Source organism: Callospermophilus lateralis, chromosome 1 (genome assembly GCF_048772815.1).
Source record: "Callospermophilus lateralis isolate mCalLat2 chromosome 1, mCalLat2.hap1, whole genome shotgun sequence".
In the NCBI taxonomy this organism is placed as follows: domain Eukaryota; kingdom Metazoa; phylum Chordata; class Mammalia; order Rodentia; family Sciuridae; genus Callospermophilus; species Callospermophilus lateralis.
The window spans coordinates 156,196,674-156,213,151 of record NC_135305.1 but is presented as its reverse complement, the minus strand read 5'-3'; the positions used below and the strand labels follow the sequence as shown (position 1 = coordinate 156,213,151).

The 16,478-nt window shown below is 39.7% G+C and overlaps 1 protein-coding gene across 9 annotated transcripts in view; it reads right to left on the bottom strand.

Annotated features, from left to right (window-relative positions):
* Atxn2 (ataxin 2) overlaps positions 1-16,478 on the bottom strand; it is a 119,426-nt gene that overhangs the window by 12,433 nt on the left and 90,515 nt on the right. For 3 of the 9 annotated variants that reach the window (XM_076852560.2, XM_076852634.2, XM_076853009.2), the window contains 7 exons: positions 14,452-14,636; positions 14,009-14,141; positions 10,427-10,480; positions 5,179-5,324; positions 4,205-4,432; positions 1,912-2,080; positions 933-1,045 (listed from right to left, as the gene is read on the bottom strand). In XM_076852560.2, coding sequence (XP_076708675.1) covers positions 1,017-1,045; positions 1,912-2,080; positions 4,205-4,432; positions 5,179-5,324; positions 10,427-10,480; positions 14,009-14,141; positions 14,452-14,636 — 944 coding nt within the window. In that variant the 3' untranslated portion in view covers positions 933-1,016. The other 6 variants (XR_013091129.2, XR_013091130.2, XR_013091127.2 and 3 more) reach the window with 3 other exon arrangements.

The window sequence follows — 16,478 nt, the reverse complement described above, 5'->3', positions numbered from 1 at the left end:
ATACTATAGGTGGGCACTATATCATGCTTGATTTTATTGCAGTTTTTTGTCTCCTGCCCTCTACTGGTAAAACAGATGTCTAAATTGGAACAGCTTCTGACTAATACATTTTGTTTCTGGAGATATGAAAAAGAAAGCTTACAGAATTGGCGCCAGCTTGAGGCTGTGGACTTTCAGTGCTGCCCAACTCTGGCCAGCCTTCCTCCTTCTGAAGCCGACTGCTAATCCACCAAAGAGAATATCTCAGTCTTGTCATTTTCTAGAGATACCTTGAACCAGAACTAAAGGTGAAGAAGAAAAGTCATTCACAGCCATGACCTTCCAGGAAGTTAAAGTAGCAAGCAGCCCACCTGCCTCGATAGCCAGTCTCCTACAGTACACGAAGTAGCTTAGACAAACACACACTAACTTGATATCAGTTTTTAAAACTTTTTTTATTTTTTAATTTTTTTTAATTTTTTATTTTATATTATCTACAAAGTAAAAGTTTTTCCCTTAACTTAAAAGTTGAACCACTGTAGACAGTGATCACCTCATCAAACTTGATTTATAAATAATAATCCGTCAGTCTGACGGTAAGAGTTTACTGAACCTTTTGTCAAGTTTAGTAAAAGGGTGTTCCAAGTCTTGATTTTTTTTTTTTTCCTTTTTTAGCAGTAATAGCAGCAAGAATCACTCTTGTTACTTCTTTTGCTAGCTGATGTGTTCATGACTTTTTTGAGGGCCATTAAAAAATAAATAACTTCCAGTTTTGGCAAGCAGAGCTGGGGTACTTGCGGGACTTGGAAACAGCATATGGAATTATGGAACAGCCCACAAGTTCCTAAATGCCTCTACTCGGTCCAAATATCTTCCACTGCAAGTGAACTGTTAGCATTCCTATTGGATGTTACAAGAAATCAACATATATTTTTTTAAAAACAAAATAAATGAAATTCTAGTTTTCTGTGCTTCCAGTTGGTAGAAGCAGAAGAAGGGAGGAGGGAATTTGGCCTTTCGGTTCCTCCAGGGCAGCCTTACAACTGCTGTTGGTGGTGGGCTTGTACTGTAAGAAAGAAAAGTGAATATTTAAACAGAACACTGGCAACACTGAATATTAGCCTAGTGCCTCTGGAGCACTATCCTGTGAACTATCCTTGTACTAGCTGAATAGGACTCAGAATTTATTCACTCGTCCCCTTCCATCTGTACCAAGGTGGGGAGGTATAGGGGGTGGGTGGTGGGTGGGTAGAAACAAACCAGTCAGACGTAAAACCACTTCAGATAAAACTCCCAGAAGACCTGCTGCGCAGAGGCAGGAGAAAAGGCCTTAATGTAACCCTCCCCAAATCTTAGCCAAGCACAGTATTGCTTTCAGAGTGACAGGTGAGACTGAAATATCGCCATGGCAGCCATCCAGCACCAGAGCACAATCGCGGGTATCCTCCCCGGCCGGGGCGTAGGCTGGCGCTGCTGCTACACTCAAACCACTCCGCACACAGCACTTGCTCATCAGTGGTCTCCAAGCTACAATCAAACTCTGCCATGGTAATAACCCCCCACATGTCAGCCTGTTGGGACTCAGGAAGGAACACACTGCCCTGTCCAGCCTATCATAACAAGGAAGGCCAACTGAGTCCTAGGCATGCATCAGCTATCCGGAATAATGCTGCTGTTGCTGCTGCTGCTGCTGCTGCTGCTGCTGCTTCTCGTCAAGCCAAATCCTGTATACCATCAGAACACACACAGACTCGGCTCCTGGAAGCCTCAGGCCCTGACCTTGACTGATCATCACAGTCCCTCCTGTGCACACTTAGACGGGTCTTGCTATTCTTGAGTACGGGGCTAGAAGCGCTGGCCCTGCCTGCCATTCAACCTGTGCGAGCAGAATGCTTGGGGTGCCCCGGCGGCCCCTGCACACACACGCCTCACCTGAAGGGTGCGTCATATAGGGGAAATGCGCTGTTGTCGAGACTGGAATGGGCTGTAGTGCACTTTGAGCGAGGGCGGCCTGGGGACCGCCGGGTGGCTGTGTCGTCATTAGCATCATTGGCGCATGGGCAGTTGGATGAGAAGGAACCATTCCTGACTGTACATGAGCCTGAAACAGAGAGCTCTTTTACGCATACAGGCAACATCTCCGGCTTAAACAACATGTCAACTGTTCCTCTCACTGGTCTGGGACACTCAGGAAAGGACAAGGGTGGGCCTCGGGGGGCCCCCCCTTTTTTTTCCTCCTCTGGGGACAATCCCTGGTTCACCTTTTAATATATCCTGCAGGGCTGAGGGAGTAGGCACCATGTAAGCCTGAGTAAATGCCAGGGCTGCAACGACCTGATTGCCAGTGTTTCTCATCACTGAATCTGTGTGGGGGGCAAGATCTTCACAAAAGAGCAGGCCTGACCTGAGCAAGGGCAGCTTCCTCAACTTATGAGACACAATGGTGCTTCAGAATCAGGCTTCCTTGTGAGGCCTGAAGTCATTTTACAGAGAGCATTCCTTTCAAACAGGAAAGCAGATTGCTACCTGATAAGCAGGACTGTCAGAAGCCATCATAGGGGTTATCCTAGCCCTCTCCTTGCGTGGCCCGCCCCCTCTGCTGTGGCCTGTTCACCAGGCAGGGAGAAAGAATTCTTGGGCTCTCTTTATTCTCTAAGAGGTATGCTGGTGGAGCGGGAGGAGGAGGAGGAGGAGGAGGAGGTGGCGGCGGCGGCGGCAGCGGCGGCAGCTGCAGGTAATGGCTCCAGTGCTAGGGGAAGGAGTCATCTGAAGCTATCTGGGCCAGTCCAGTGTCTCTGTACCAAGTGATAGCAAGTTCAAGTTGGAAAGGAGATTTTAGCCCAAATAGCCGGACCCCAGCTCTGCAAGGGTTTAGCAGGGCCAGGAAGAGCCCTCGTTTCCTGCCTCACAGACTCCACACTGTTCTAGACCATAATCCTCAAATGAAATGCAATTTAACTCACATTCAAATAGGCCTATGGCATATTTGGGCTTCACTGCATTAACCTTTTTACTCTTTCTGCACATAAGCAACAAGTAAGGTTTTCTGGAACTCCAACTTATATTTGAATTCACATACTTATTTGGCCACTATCTTCTGCTAGGCACCTACAAGACCCCAGTTCTCATGAAGCTGATTCCACCAAATCACTCTGACCCACACTGAACAAACCGCTCCCTCCCCATTAGCAGGAATAAATAAACTGCAGTGCACTACACTACAGAACCTGAACTCTACAGGGTGAGGAAGTCAACTCTCCTGCACTGTGGACCACTGGTTACAAGGCACATTCTGAGAGAGCTCCAACTGTGTCCAAACTCTAACCCACACCTTGCCAGAGCCTCACTGGCACACTATTTGACAGGAAATGGAATTCAGTGAGATAGGGTCTCACTAAGCCCACCTAAGAGAGTTTTGTTATAAACTAACAGCAAAGACACCTAATACAGCCAGGTCACCCTCAACAGCTCCAGGGAGGGCCTTCTAGGACAGCACTAGAGCCCAACTTCAGTGCAGTTCCTTCTCCTCACGACAATCCAACTTGGCACAGGCCTGCACTGGACCTCTGTCAGCAGCTGATGCAGACGGCAACCACACCTTTCAACCTTTGGAAGCTTATACTGGAGGTGCTCCAAAATGCTTCCAGGGCACCTGGGTGTTTCCAACTTCTACTTACACTGCACCAAAGTACAAGGCCAAGCTCTCTCAAGAAGTACAACACATGGTCGAAACAGATGGAGGGATAACCAGGAAAAACAACTGGAAAGACTTCTGATTAGCATTCAAGCTGACTCAGCTGAGAATCTGTGAAGGCCTTCCAACCCTGCCAGGCTTCTGTGTGTATGTGTGGAGGGGTGTGTATATATATATGCACACACACACACACACGTATATATAGGAGTGAAGCTAAAGAGACGTAGCAAAGCAGACACAGGGAGGAAAGGACTGGGTACATTCCAGAGTCAAAGAAAGATACTTTTAAGGTCTCAGCTGGGAAACGTTAAGGGACTGACCAGTAAGTAAGCAACTTCACTGATCCCGTTACAAAATCACACCGACATTTAACTGAGGGCCAGATCACGTGTACTGAGCAGGGAAAGGAGACAGGCAAATGGCACCACACACAGGGTTTCCTAGCTTTGAGAGCATCTGGCTCTTTGCGCTTATTTGAGCACCTTTACACCCTACTCTGTCTTCACAGGAAGTAGGCTAATGCTGGATTACCTGAGGTACATGGGCCATGTGGGGTGGATTGGTATATGCCGGCTGAACGTGAGAAGGATGGATTGTAAAGACGGTCTGTTGTGCTGTTGGGAAACTATTCTGTGGCGACTGCGTATTGGAGGCAGGTGTCATGGAAGGTGGGGTTGGTGCGAGCCCCGCGTGGTAAATGGCTGACTGCTGCTGTGGACTGGCCAGATGGAGAGCCTGGGCGGCCTGGTGCTGATGGTGCTGCAAAGCAATGGGGAAAACGTGAGATTAAGGGCCACACAAACAGTGCTATGCACCTGAAAATGGGCTCTCCTAGGCACACGTGAGATGAGAGCACAGCAAAGTCCAGGGGCAGAACAGTGAGGATGTGTGGTGCCTCCTGCTCAGACACATTCGTAAAGCCTGACTCTCAGACTGGGAGTTACAAGTCCCCAATCAAGCAGAGGGAACTGACAGATTCTCTCTGTCAAAGAGACTCCTAACTACCTACCTGCATTCATAAATGTGACTAAAGAAGCTAATAAGGGAAAAATTTCATCACATAAACTTTAGGATTAAAGTCCCAAGCAAATATGAATTTGATAAATTATGAACTTCACATGAAATTAAATTTTTCAAAGCTTATCTAATCACCTTAGTCTCATCATATACCTTAAATCTCCTTTTTATTTTTTAATTTTTTAAAAATATCTTTTAGTTGTAGTTGGACACAATACCTTAATTTTATTTATTTATTTTTGTGGTGCTGAGGCTCGAACCCAAGGCCTCACACGTGCTAGGTGAGCGTTCTATTGCTGAGCCACAACCCCAGCCCTTAAATCTCCCTTTTTAACCCCCACCCCGACTCCATAGGTGAGTAGCTGAATGCTGGTGGCTGTGCTTTGTGTTCTGAGCCTGTGGTGCCTTGCACCTTGCCTGACTCTGAAGACAGTGCTCAGTAGCTAGAACAAGGAGGCAGCTCCATGCAGGCCCAAGTTTCTCCTTACCTGAACAGGACTGGGTGCAGGATGACTTCCACCATGTTGGCTTTGTTGCTGTCCAGTGGGGGTAGCTGAAGGCTGAGGATGTGGAGTATGTGGGTGCAGGGTAGTGTTAGGGTGCGCATACTGCTGAGCAAGGGAGCCCGTGGAAACTAAAGTGAAAGAAAAAGGACCGTGTCCAACGGACATGTTCAATGACCGCCACTGCTCCTTGTATACTTATCAACTGAGCTTTCTTGACATTATAATGCCTAACGTATGCTGTTCACAATCTCTATAGCCATTTGAAATAAATTTAACGTTTTGCTTAACAATCAGACTAGCATTTGATTTGTACACATTAAAATCTGGCTAGTTTGAATTTACTCCTAAAAATAGTCACTAGTTTTCTGGAGATGCGACTTAAAAGCCTAGGCAGGAACAATTCAAGCAATTAAACTCATGGGCGTGAAGTTACAGATTCACACTCACTTTCTTGCTAAAGGCCATCATCTGGCTAACCTCACCATGCTACTGCCCTGGAGTTGGCACAATGTTCTGTGGGCACACACTGTAGTAGGGCTGGGAGAGGAGATGTGTCAGGTATGTGGCAAGGTCAAGGCTCTACTATCGAGGCCAAATCACAGGAGTCACTCCTCCACTCAGTTTGTTCCCTAAGGTTCTACTAAGAATCTCCCACCTCCGCTTTATAAAACAAGATGAAACTATGTAAAAAAGGATAGACTTATTTAAGTTAAAATGTGATCATTAAAGATAAGAACCTACAAACCAATTCTTTATGAATCTCAGCATGGGCTCTACCTTGGTACAAAATAGGGAAATCAGGTACAACGATTGTCTATGACTTCCTAAACTAGCAACTAGAGAATCAAAGCCCAGTAAGATGTCCACTGCTTCTACTAACTCTGAAGAGTACCCGAATACAAATTTAACCTTCCTGCAGCAGTGCAGAGAGAACAGAATATTCTCAAGCCACAGCTCTAGCAGCACCTAACTCCCAACCCTCTCCCAAAAAATGAATCCTTCTATCCCTCAGAAGTCAAGTCTGCACACAGAAATGATGCCAAAGTTGTTCCACATGTTCTTCATGTAATGTGTTAGCAAACACAGACACATTGCAGGGTTGATGGGGGAAAAGCAAGCACACTTTAGGGATCAGGCACCCAAGGTTGCCAAGAGTCACAGCAGGGACAACTCTGGATGTGTTCCATGTCAATGGTATGCAGAGGGTTAGGTACATGTAGTAGTCTTATAATGTTTGATGTCTAAAGTTGAGGGTCACCAACATTTCAGACCAAATAGTTTCCCTTCCAACTGCAAATGTATCTCTTAGAAGAGGGATGGGAAAGGCAAACTGCACTGCTGGGATCACTTGTGCATATCCTGCCATGCCACCACTGAGTGGGTATTCTTTAATATCCAGTTGAGACTGAACAAAGCAATTCTGTATAGATCCTGGGAAAAACTTCCAGACTGTAAGAGTCAACGTACAGTAGAACAGTTAAACAAGAAAACTGTGGTAACACATTGTTTGTTTTTGTTTTTGCTTTGGGTACTGGGGATTGAACTCAGGGGCACTTTGCCACTAAGCTGCATCCCCACCGCTTTTGAGACAGAGTTTCACGGAGTTGCTGAGGCTGGTCTTGAATTTGTAATTCTCCTGCTCTGGACTCCTGAGTGTGCAAGACAATGAGTTTGATCTCCAGCACTACAAAAATAAACTCTAAACCAGGCAGTGGTGTACACCATAATCCCAGTTAGGGAAGCTTCAGAAGCTAAGGCAGAGGACCACAAGTTCAAGGTAGACATCGGAACTTAACAACACTCAGTCTCAAAATAAAAAAAATGTAAAGGGCTCAGTGGTATAGGGATCTGGGCTCAATCTCTAGTACTGCCAAAAAAAAAAGAAAACAAATTCCAGTCAAGTGCTATATTATTTTTATACATAAAATACAGTCATCACAAAGAGAATAATTGTGCCTCCCCATTCCATAATTAAATTATTCATCAACTGGAAAAATGTAAAAATTCTGAAATTATTTGGAAAGAAAATGATACAATATTTTTACTATGCATTCATTCATTTTTGTAGTGCAGGGATTGAGCCCAGGGCCTCATGCATGCTAAATGAGTACATTTTCTATCACTGAGCTATATTCCCAGACTCATTTACTTTCTTAGAAGTGGGGAGTTTGCTGGGGCTGAGGTTGTGGCTCAGAGGTACAGCGCTTGCCTTGCACATGTAAGGCACTGGATTTGATCCTCAGCACCACGTAAAATAAATAAAAATGTAAAGCAAAGGTACTATGTCCATGTTCAACTAAAAAAAAAAAAAAAAAAGTTGGGAGTTTGCTATGCTGCCCAGACTATCCCTGAACTCTTGGGCTCAAGTGATCTATCCTCTTGCCTGGGGCTCTCAAGTAGCTGGGACTACAGGATACTGAAACCATGCCCTTTTACTATTCATATTTTTTAAATTATACATAAATTTACCAATATTCTCAGGCTATACAGTGGAGTATTCTAATCCATAGCTAATTTGCATGCATAGCACAAATACAACAAGGAACCAAAGCAAGTAAATCTACATGGGCTTTGTTTAAAGCAATAAAACCCATTCTCTCCCTACCTAAATACTAGCAAGCTACAGGCATTATCTAAGGAGATGAAATATATCCATTATAAACTACAAATAAATTTTCAAAGAGGTCTTGTTAGAAATATTTTCCTTTGTTCATCTTTGAACTCAAAAGACTTCATAGCCAGGAATTCTTTCAGAAAAATGAGTAACTAGGAAAAAATGTGAAACTTACATTTTAATTCAATAAAATAATAAAATTATGGTTTGGTTCTTTAAAAGGCCAATTACAAGGGGGGAAGGAGATAAACTGAAGAGATAGGAAAAACACAGTTAAAAGAAGAGGGATAGATAAGGTAAAGAAACCGAGATAGGATAAACAAGGGGAAAAAAGCAGAATTAGGGAAAAGAAGAAATGGAGAACAAAGGGTTCTAGCTCAGTGTATTATTTAACTGCTTTTGTTACACCTGCTAATTTGGGTGGGGGTGGCGTAGGGGTTGGTTTTACCAGGGATTGAACTCGGGGGCACTCAACCATGGAGCCACATCCCCAGCCCTATTTTAGAGACAGGGTCTCACTGAGTTGCTTAGTGCCTTGCCATTGCTGAAGCTAGCTTTGAACTCGTGAACTTCCTGCCTTAGCCTCCAGAGCTGGTGGAATTACAGGTGTGTGCCACTGAACCAGGCCACACCTGCTGTTTAAACTAAGATTGCAGGGAAGTTAAAAATTATTTTTTCAAATTGAAATTTAGCTATTAATTAGTTAAACTTCTATTTATAAAAACTTCAGTAGCCTTCACGGAATCTTCTGGATTGTGTCCAGATAGTCAAAGAACTATTGCTTCTTTGGGCTAGACTTGGTTCATAACTTTCCCATTCAACATGTTCTTTGGCATAAATATTTAAAATTCTAAATATGCTATTGGTTAAATTCTTGTAATATTAACCACATTCCAAAATAAACCATGATCCCTTGAAACAAATTCAGTCCATAAAAGTGTGTTCAATTTGTAACTAGGTTTTATCATTTTGACCTTGGATGTACAAGTTGTGACAGATCACCAGCACTTCAAAACTTTAAAAATGAAACAAAACAAAGGATTCCAAATTTAAAATTTGATGTAAATTCAGAAAAATGGATGTGAACAAAAACTGAAAACTCTTGAGGGGAATAAAAGGCAATCTGACCAAACTATGACAAAATGGCTCAGAATGGAGAACATTAATTAGCAAATTAAATTATAAATAGCAGCTTAATGGTTAGTTTGTTTAAAAAAGAACTTCCATTCCCTTTTAGGGGAAGTTGCACTAAGGCAATTAATGCTTAGGTGTGATGATTAAGGACCTTTTAGCTACTTACCAGAAAAATTACTCCGGACTACTAACAGAAACAGTAAGATGGTGAGGATAACTACATTTGAGACCTCAACTTGAGTATGCAATAAAATTAATCACTGGCACTACCTTTTATATACTATAATCACAGACATATTTTCCTTTTAATAGTATATATATACAGCAAGACTCCTTTTTAAAGAGCATCTATTAAAGGATTAAATTTGTTAACATTTCCTAGCACCAAATAAATACTTCTTTGATCAACTTATTTTTGGATACCAAGTCATGGCACAATTAATGAAAATTTAAGGTCAAAATGCTTTTGAAATGCTAAGTCTGGCATTTAGTAGGGTCAGACACTGAGTCATTCCAAAATAATTCAAAATGTATTCCCTAACGTAAGAATCCTCTAGAATATGGTATTTCACTCAAAGGACATACTCTAATGGCATACATTTCTCAAGAATTTTTATTAATTAGTACCCTCCCTATTCAAATACCCAAGTCCATGACTTGCCTTATTATAAAAAAAGTTGTCCTACAAAGTGGAAAACCCACCTCACAAGTTCATTTCTGAAAGAGAGCCCTGCCAGACTTTCTTCACGCAGGAGCCACTGCTTCCCTCTGCACTGTGGGAGAAGAGACCTGAGCACAAGAGGCACCCGCTGCAAGATCTTGGTTTCCTTTTGAGTGAAGCTCCAGATACAGATGAATGTATCTGCTACCTGAATATTTTAAACCTCCAGTCATACAAAGATTCAAAGGACAGAAATGCTTCTCCCCTCGTTTTTCATCAACCCTATACAATTCTAAACTTTGCTAAGGGGCACAGGACATGACTTAGTACCTAGTATGCATGAGGCTCTGGGTTTAGTCTCCAGGATCTCAAAACACACACATACAAAAAAACAAAACAAAACAACAACAACAAAAAAACCTGGTAAGAATAAATTTCTTCATAAGGATACTAAGAAATGACAAACAAAGACCAAGGGTTTTAAGTTTTATATACAAAGCTTGTACCTTGGTATTTAAAAAGAAAAACCACTATTCAGAAGTTTGCTTGAACAAGGAAAATATTAGGCATTTCCCAAACAGTAACATGTTTGCTTGGTATGCAAAAATTTCTCAAACGACTCAACTTTTCATTAACTCCAGCTCTCTTAAGCTGGGTCATATTTCCTTTTTCAAAACTCTGAATTATTTACAGATATCATACTTTTAATGATTTTGTCTGGTACAAGGAAAATAATGTTCAACAAGTCTGCTCCCTTAACATGTATTCTTTAAAAAGTGTTTTACTGTACAATTAAAATTAGTATAAAAAACCCAACTCACTGGCAAAGTAGAAAGAAGGGCTTGTCTCCTTGTTGTATGGTAATTTGGGGCATGCTGAATTTGGGAAATAGAAAGGTAAATTAGCCTTTTAAGGTGTGCATTTTACTAAATTTCTGGAAAGGTTAACACAGTTAGTAATCTTTTTGTATTCATGCACAATTCATTTTTATTTTATAAGAAATGAGAGCACTTTTTGACACTGCTACAGAATTTTAAAAGTGGATTGAACCGGAAGACACTTTTCTTCTGTACTGAGATGTCAAGTTCCACATGCTGACTTGCTTCAATGAAAGGAATAAAATGATTATCTGATATAAAACCATTATCTGATGAAAAGAGCATGGCATCTCTCTGAACAACCTTGATATAAATAAAATATCCAAATAAAACAATATTTGGCAAATTCAAAAGACACACAATTTTGTAAAATAATAGAAATGTAATTATAGGCATCTGGTGGTGGATTCAAAAACTTAGAAATGACACAAACATGAAAATGTTATTATTTCTCATTAAAATATGTCCACATAAAGGGTGTGCTATGTCTGTATGTGTCTAAGTACATCTGGAAGGATGCATATCCAAAATAACAAATAGTTGTCAGGCAGAAGGATAATAGTATTTTTATTTATTTTTGTTAACTGTGTGTGTGTGTGTGTGTGTGCGCGCACATATATATGTATTTTTTAACTTATCTGCATAAAACTACCAAAACAAACCAAAAGATTAATGATCAAAGACTAAAGTCAAAGAGATGAGGGATGTAACAAAAGTTCTTAATGAGATAGCTAGATAGCATATAAGTCTGGGCTGGGGTTGTGGCTCAGTGGTATAGCACTCGCTGGCATGTGTGAGGCCTGGGTTTGATTCTCAGCATCACATATAAAGAAAATAAAGGTACTGTGTCCATCTACAACTAAATACACACACACACACCACACACACACACACACACGTATAAAAGCACAAGGTCAATGTTTTAGAATGTATTCATCTCTTAAGAATTTAAGTATTCAGTAATGTTAGCATATTTATAACATATCAAAATTTAAAAACATTCTACAGTCAATTCATGATCAGCTATATTCTCAAAGCCTTTTGCTTTGACTTTAACCATTAGTGAACAAAAAGATGATAAAAAATTGTCACCAACATCTGAGTGCATAGTCTTATGATTGCAATGAAAAAAAATTTAAATCTATATAGGACATAGCTTAAAAATAAAAGTAATTCAGATAATTTAGTTCCTTCAGAAATATAAAATATACACTGTTCAGGGAGAGAAGTACAAAATTAGCTTTTCTATGCAACAATATTGTTTTAGTTTAAAGCCACATACTTAAAACTGTTCATATTTGGCAAAATTAGGCTTTAAAGGATATAAAATAATTCAAATAAATTACTGACAATGTACCGAAGAACTTGCTTTAGCAGATTAACTTATGGGGCCTCTGAATGAAAAAACAAAATAATTAATTTTCTAGTGTTCTTTTTAACTACTTCATTTCAGCTTCCACTAGAAGTTACCTCTAGTGGTTTTGTTTTTGGCAATATTTCCTACTTAACCATACTTGAATGAACTTCTGGGTACAAGGTCAATTGATTTTCCAAGGGAAATGTTCTTGGATGGTAGTTATAAAAACCATTAATGCCTCAAATAAAGTATTTACCATACAGACTACTTCAAGCCAATGAACATCCATCTAAAGATGAAGTTTATCTTGGCAGGGAGTCAACATATTGGAAAGATTCTGTTCAACATCATAGCACTACCAAAATGTCTCCAAAGTGTGGGTACAAAAGTAGCTGTTCTCTAAAAAGCAATGGGGAATTTTGGCTCAAAATTTCAGATCTTGGGGCTGGGGTTGTGGCTTAGTGGTAGAGCGCTCACCTAGCATGAATGAGGCATTGGGTTCGATCCTCAGCACCACATAAATGTAAAATAAAGATATTGTGTCTACCTAAAACTTAAGAATAAAAAAAAAAAATCAGATCTTATTCCAAGAGGAATATGACAGAAAATAAGAGGAAAGAATTTTTTTTCTCTACTTGTTATGGTATGTTCATCAGAAATGTACAATTATAATGAACTTTTTACCTAAGCCTTTAGCAAATTGGAAAGTTGCTTAAATGTATACAAATGTGAATTAAAACCAGCATGATAAATCAACAATGACTTTTCATACATGTATTTAGTCCTGGTTAAAACAAACACAAGTCAAATGACAGGAGACCACAACCAAAATAACAAAATCAGTCTATCACTATATCTTTCAAATAAATTAGATAGGCTTCTTAAATGTTTTCCACAATATAATGATTACATAGTTTTTTATTTAAAATTCCTAATCCACAATAAAAATCTTTCAGTGATGTTGTAGGAAATTTAAGACCAGACTTATATGTTTGATAGAAGTAAATGCCCAACTCCATGTTGAAGGAGCAAGCCTCCAGAAGGAAGCAAACACTTGGCTCATTAGCCTACACAATAACATGACTGTCGTTTCTTATAAAAAAGGATGAAAGAAGGTATGAAAAGCCATCTCAAGAAGAAGGTGTTTGCCAGAAATCTCTAAATTCAATTTTGCTTAGACTTATCCATTCAAGATATCAAAGTTTTTAAAAAAAAAGCTCACATTTTTGGGCATTCACAAATTTTAAATATGTTTAAAAATAAAAAATAAAATCTCACATAGTTGTACATAATAAATCTAAGTTAATTTTCTACTTAAAATTTTTTGAAATGCTAAGGGGGGCATGATAACACAAGAATTCTCAGAAACATTCCCAAACATTCCGAACACAACTAACAGCTTAATTAAAGTGGCATTAATTCAAGGTATATTTTGAAAAACATACTATAAGGCAATCCATTAATTCTCATACATACAAGTGGAAACTTTATTTAAAATTCTCAACACTGAAAAATGTTTTAGTGCTTTAGACAGTTGCTAAGTTGACACAGACAAAGTTCTCAGGCCATAAAACTAAGATAGTTGGTTTTAAAAAATTGTTCTTATATAATAAATACTGTTTAATTTTATAAAAATACTTCTCATTTATCAGTTTATACTGACTGTAAAGTGTCAATAACCTAAAAGAGATCTAATACTATACAATTTTGACTGCTTACAATAAAACATTATGCAGAAACATAGTACCATTATAGCAATAGCAATAAAAATATTTAATGCCAGTGATGACACAAAAGAGAAGGATGTTTTCAGCAGTACTTTTAAGCTTTTATGCACATTTTCTTGCATGCCTTGGGCAAGCTACACCAAATGATAACACTGACAAGGAAGATAAAGAAGAAATTTTCTTCTCAAAATTGTTTTGCTGTTAGTAGTATCATTACATTGTAGTTCAGAGTAGAGACATGGGAAGACACAACAATTGCCAAGTACAGAAGTAAAAACTCTTTGCCAAGACTTAATACAGGGGAAGAAAAGGATTAATCTTTTTCTTCTTGACCTTCAATGTCATGAGGCCAGTTTATTTTTAAACAGAGAATGCCTTTACAGAGCTTTAAAACAAATTAAGAATAGTCACACACAGTGAAAAAGACAAAGTGCTTCCTACCGTACATCGCGTGTGTCTGCTCGTGAGCCCCGTACTGGGTTGCGGAAGAAGATACTAAACCAGGCTGGGCATGTGCTGGTGGTGCCATCATTCTCGCGTTACCCTGTATTACAGGACTATAAACATGAGGATGCTGTGTTCAAACAAAGAAACAAAGAAAAAACATTAAAATATCAAAAGAGCCAAGCAGATTTTAGTTAATTTTTAACTCGATGATTCCTAGGCTTCCAGAAGCAACTGAAAATTCTATAGCCTTTTTGGCTATTTCCTTTAGAACTTACCCTGATCAGTAATGATTGAACATATATTAAAAAGGCCTCAAGTTCTTATTTATCTATTCTACCACAACAAAAAGCAAAACAATATAAAGGAAAATCACTTGACCATATTAAAAGTTAAAATTTTAAAATAGAAATTAAAATTAAGAGGCCGTACAACCTTACCTGAGACTGATAATGTGGCACATGCTGAACTAGTGGCTGATTTGGAAACTGCTGAGGACTATAGGCAACATACTGAGTGGAGTAAGCTGGTGGGGTGGCTACAATGGGTGGACCTGCTGCAGAGGCTGGGTGCATCATGGTGCTCTGATGATGCTGGTCTTGCCGCTGTTGGGGCATATTTGGTACTGTGGGGGAAAAATCCTCATTAAAGGAAAACAGTACCTCCTCCTTAGTAAAACAGCTACATTAGCATACTATATACACTCACATCGTCTACAAGGCTCAGCACGATTGGACTCTCTTGCCCACCTCTCCAGCACTATCTCACACCACTCTTACCACCACTTCACTCACTCTGGGCTGTTTTCCTATTGCACATGCTAGTCCTTAGTCTCAAACACCAGTCCCTAACTTGCAACTGGGAATGTCTATGACTCATTCTTCAGGGGTCAGTCTGAAAATATCATCTTCAGTGAGATCCTCTATGACCACCATCAGACAGGATCTACCTTCTATAACAGACACAGCAGTATCAATGCCTTTTGCCTCACACCAAGTCTCAGGTAACGTGTTTATATCTACCACAAGGCCTGGAGGCGTGTGTCTGCTCATGAGCCCCATACTGGCTGACATACCAAAATTAAGCCACCTTGCTAGGTTCATTTAAAGAAAATAAAAGTATGACAAAAGAGCCAAAAGAGAGTCAATACCCCTCACTGAATTCTCAATTTCTCCCTCTTTTTCAAACCCAGTATCATGCAGCACAATTTAGCAGATAGCAGGTGTCTAAATAACGGCTCTATTTTTTTAAAAAAACCCTTTGTGTCTTATATTGTTCCATATAGATTTCCTTTCCCTTTAGCCCAAGTAAAGCTTTAGTTAAGAACTCAGATCAGGGCTGGGATTGTTGCTTAGCAGTAGAATGCTTGCCTAGCACGTGCAAGGCCCTGGGTTGCATCCTCAACACCACATAATAAATAAATAAAATATAGGTAAACAAACAACTCAGTTCAACTGGCATCTCTTTGTTAAGTTCTTTCTAGTTCACACAAGTGCTAGCTGCATCCTGTGTGCCTTTTCCTTCCATGTCTGCATAGCACCTATGCTTGCCTGAGATCTAGTTCTGGTGTGACATTATTAACCAAGCCATTCAAGGGAAGAAACTTTATGACCACTGCTTTTAAGGTATGCATCATGTTCATAAAATCATCAGAATTACACAAGTATCTTCAATTTCTTCACAAAAATTTTAATTTTGTTTTGATTATTTAAAAATTTCGTCTTCCCTCAAAAGAGCGTACTACAGGGATACTGCCACATCGATGTTCATAGCAGCACAATTCACAATAGCTAGACTGTGGAACCAACCCCGATGCCCCTCAATAGATGAATGGATAAAAAAAATGTGGCATTTATACACAATGGAGTACTACGCAGCACTAAGAAATAACAAAATCATGGAATTTGCAGGGAAATGGATGGCACTAGAGCAGATTATGCTAAGTGAAGCTAGCCAATCCCTAAAAAACAAATGCCAAATGTCTTCTTTGATATAATGAGAGCAACCAAGAACAGAGCAGGGAAGAAGAGCAGGAGGAAAAGATTAACATTAAGCAGAGTCATGAAGTGGGAGGGAAAGGGAGAGAAAAGGGAAATTGCTTGGAAATGGAAGGAGACCCTCATTGTTATACAAAATTACATATAAGAGTTTGTGAGGGGAATGGGGAAAAAATAAGGAGAGAAATGAATTACAGTAGATGGGGTAGAGAGAGAAGATGGGAGGGGAGGGGAGAGGGGATAGTAGAGGATAGGAAAGATAGCAAAATACAACAGTTACTATTATGGTATTATGTAAAAATGTGGATGTGTAACCGATGTGATTCTGCAATCTTTGTAATGTCTTGAATAACCAATAAAAAAATAAAATTGAAGTTAAAAATAAAAAATAAAAAAATAAAAATTTCGTCTTCATAATAAGTGTTGGTGAGGATGTAGGGGAAAAGGTACACGAGTACATTGCTGGTTGG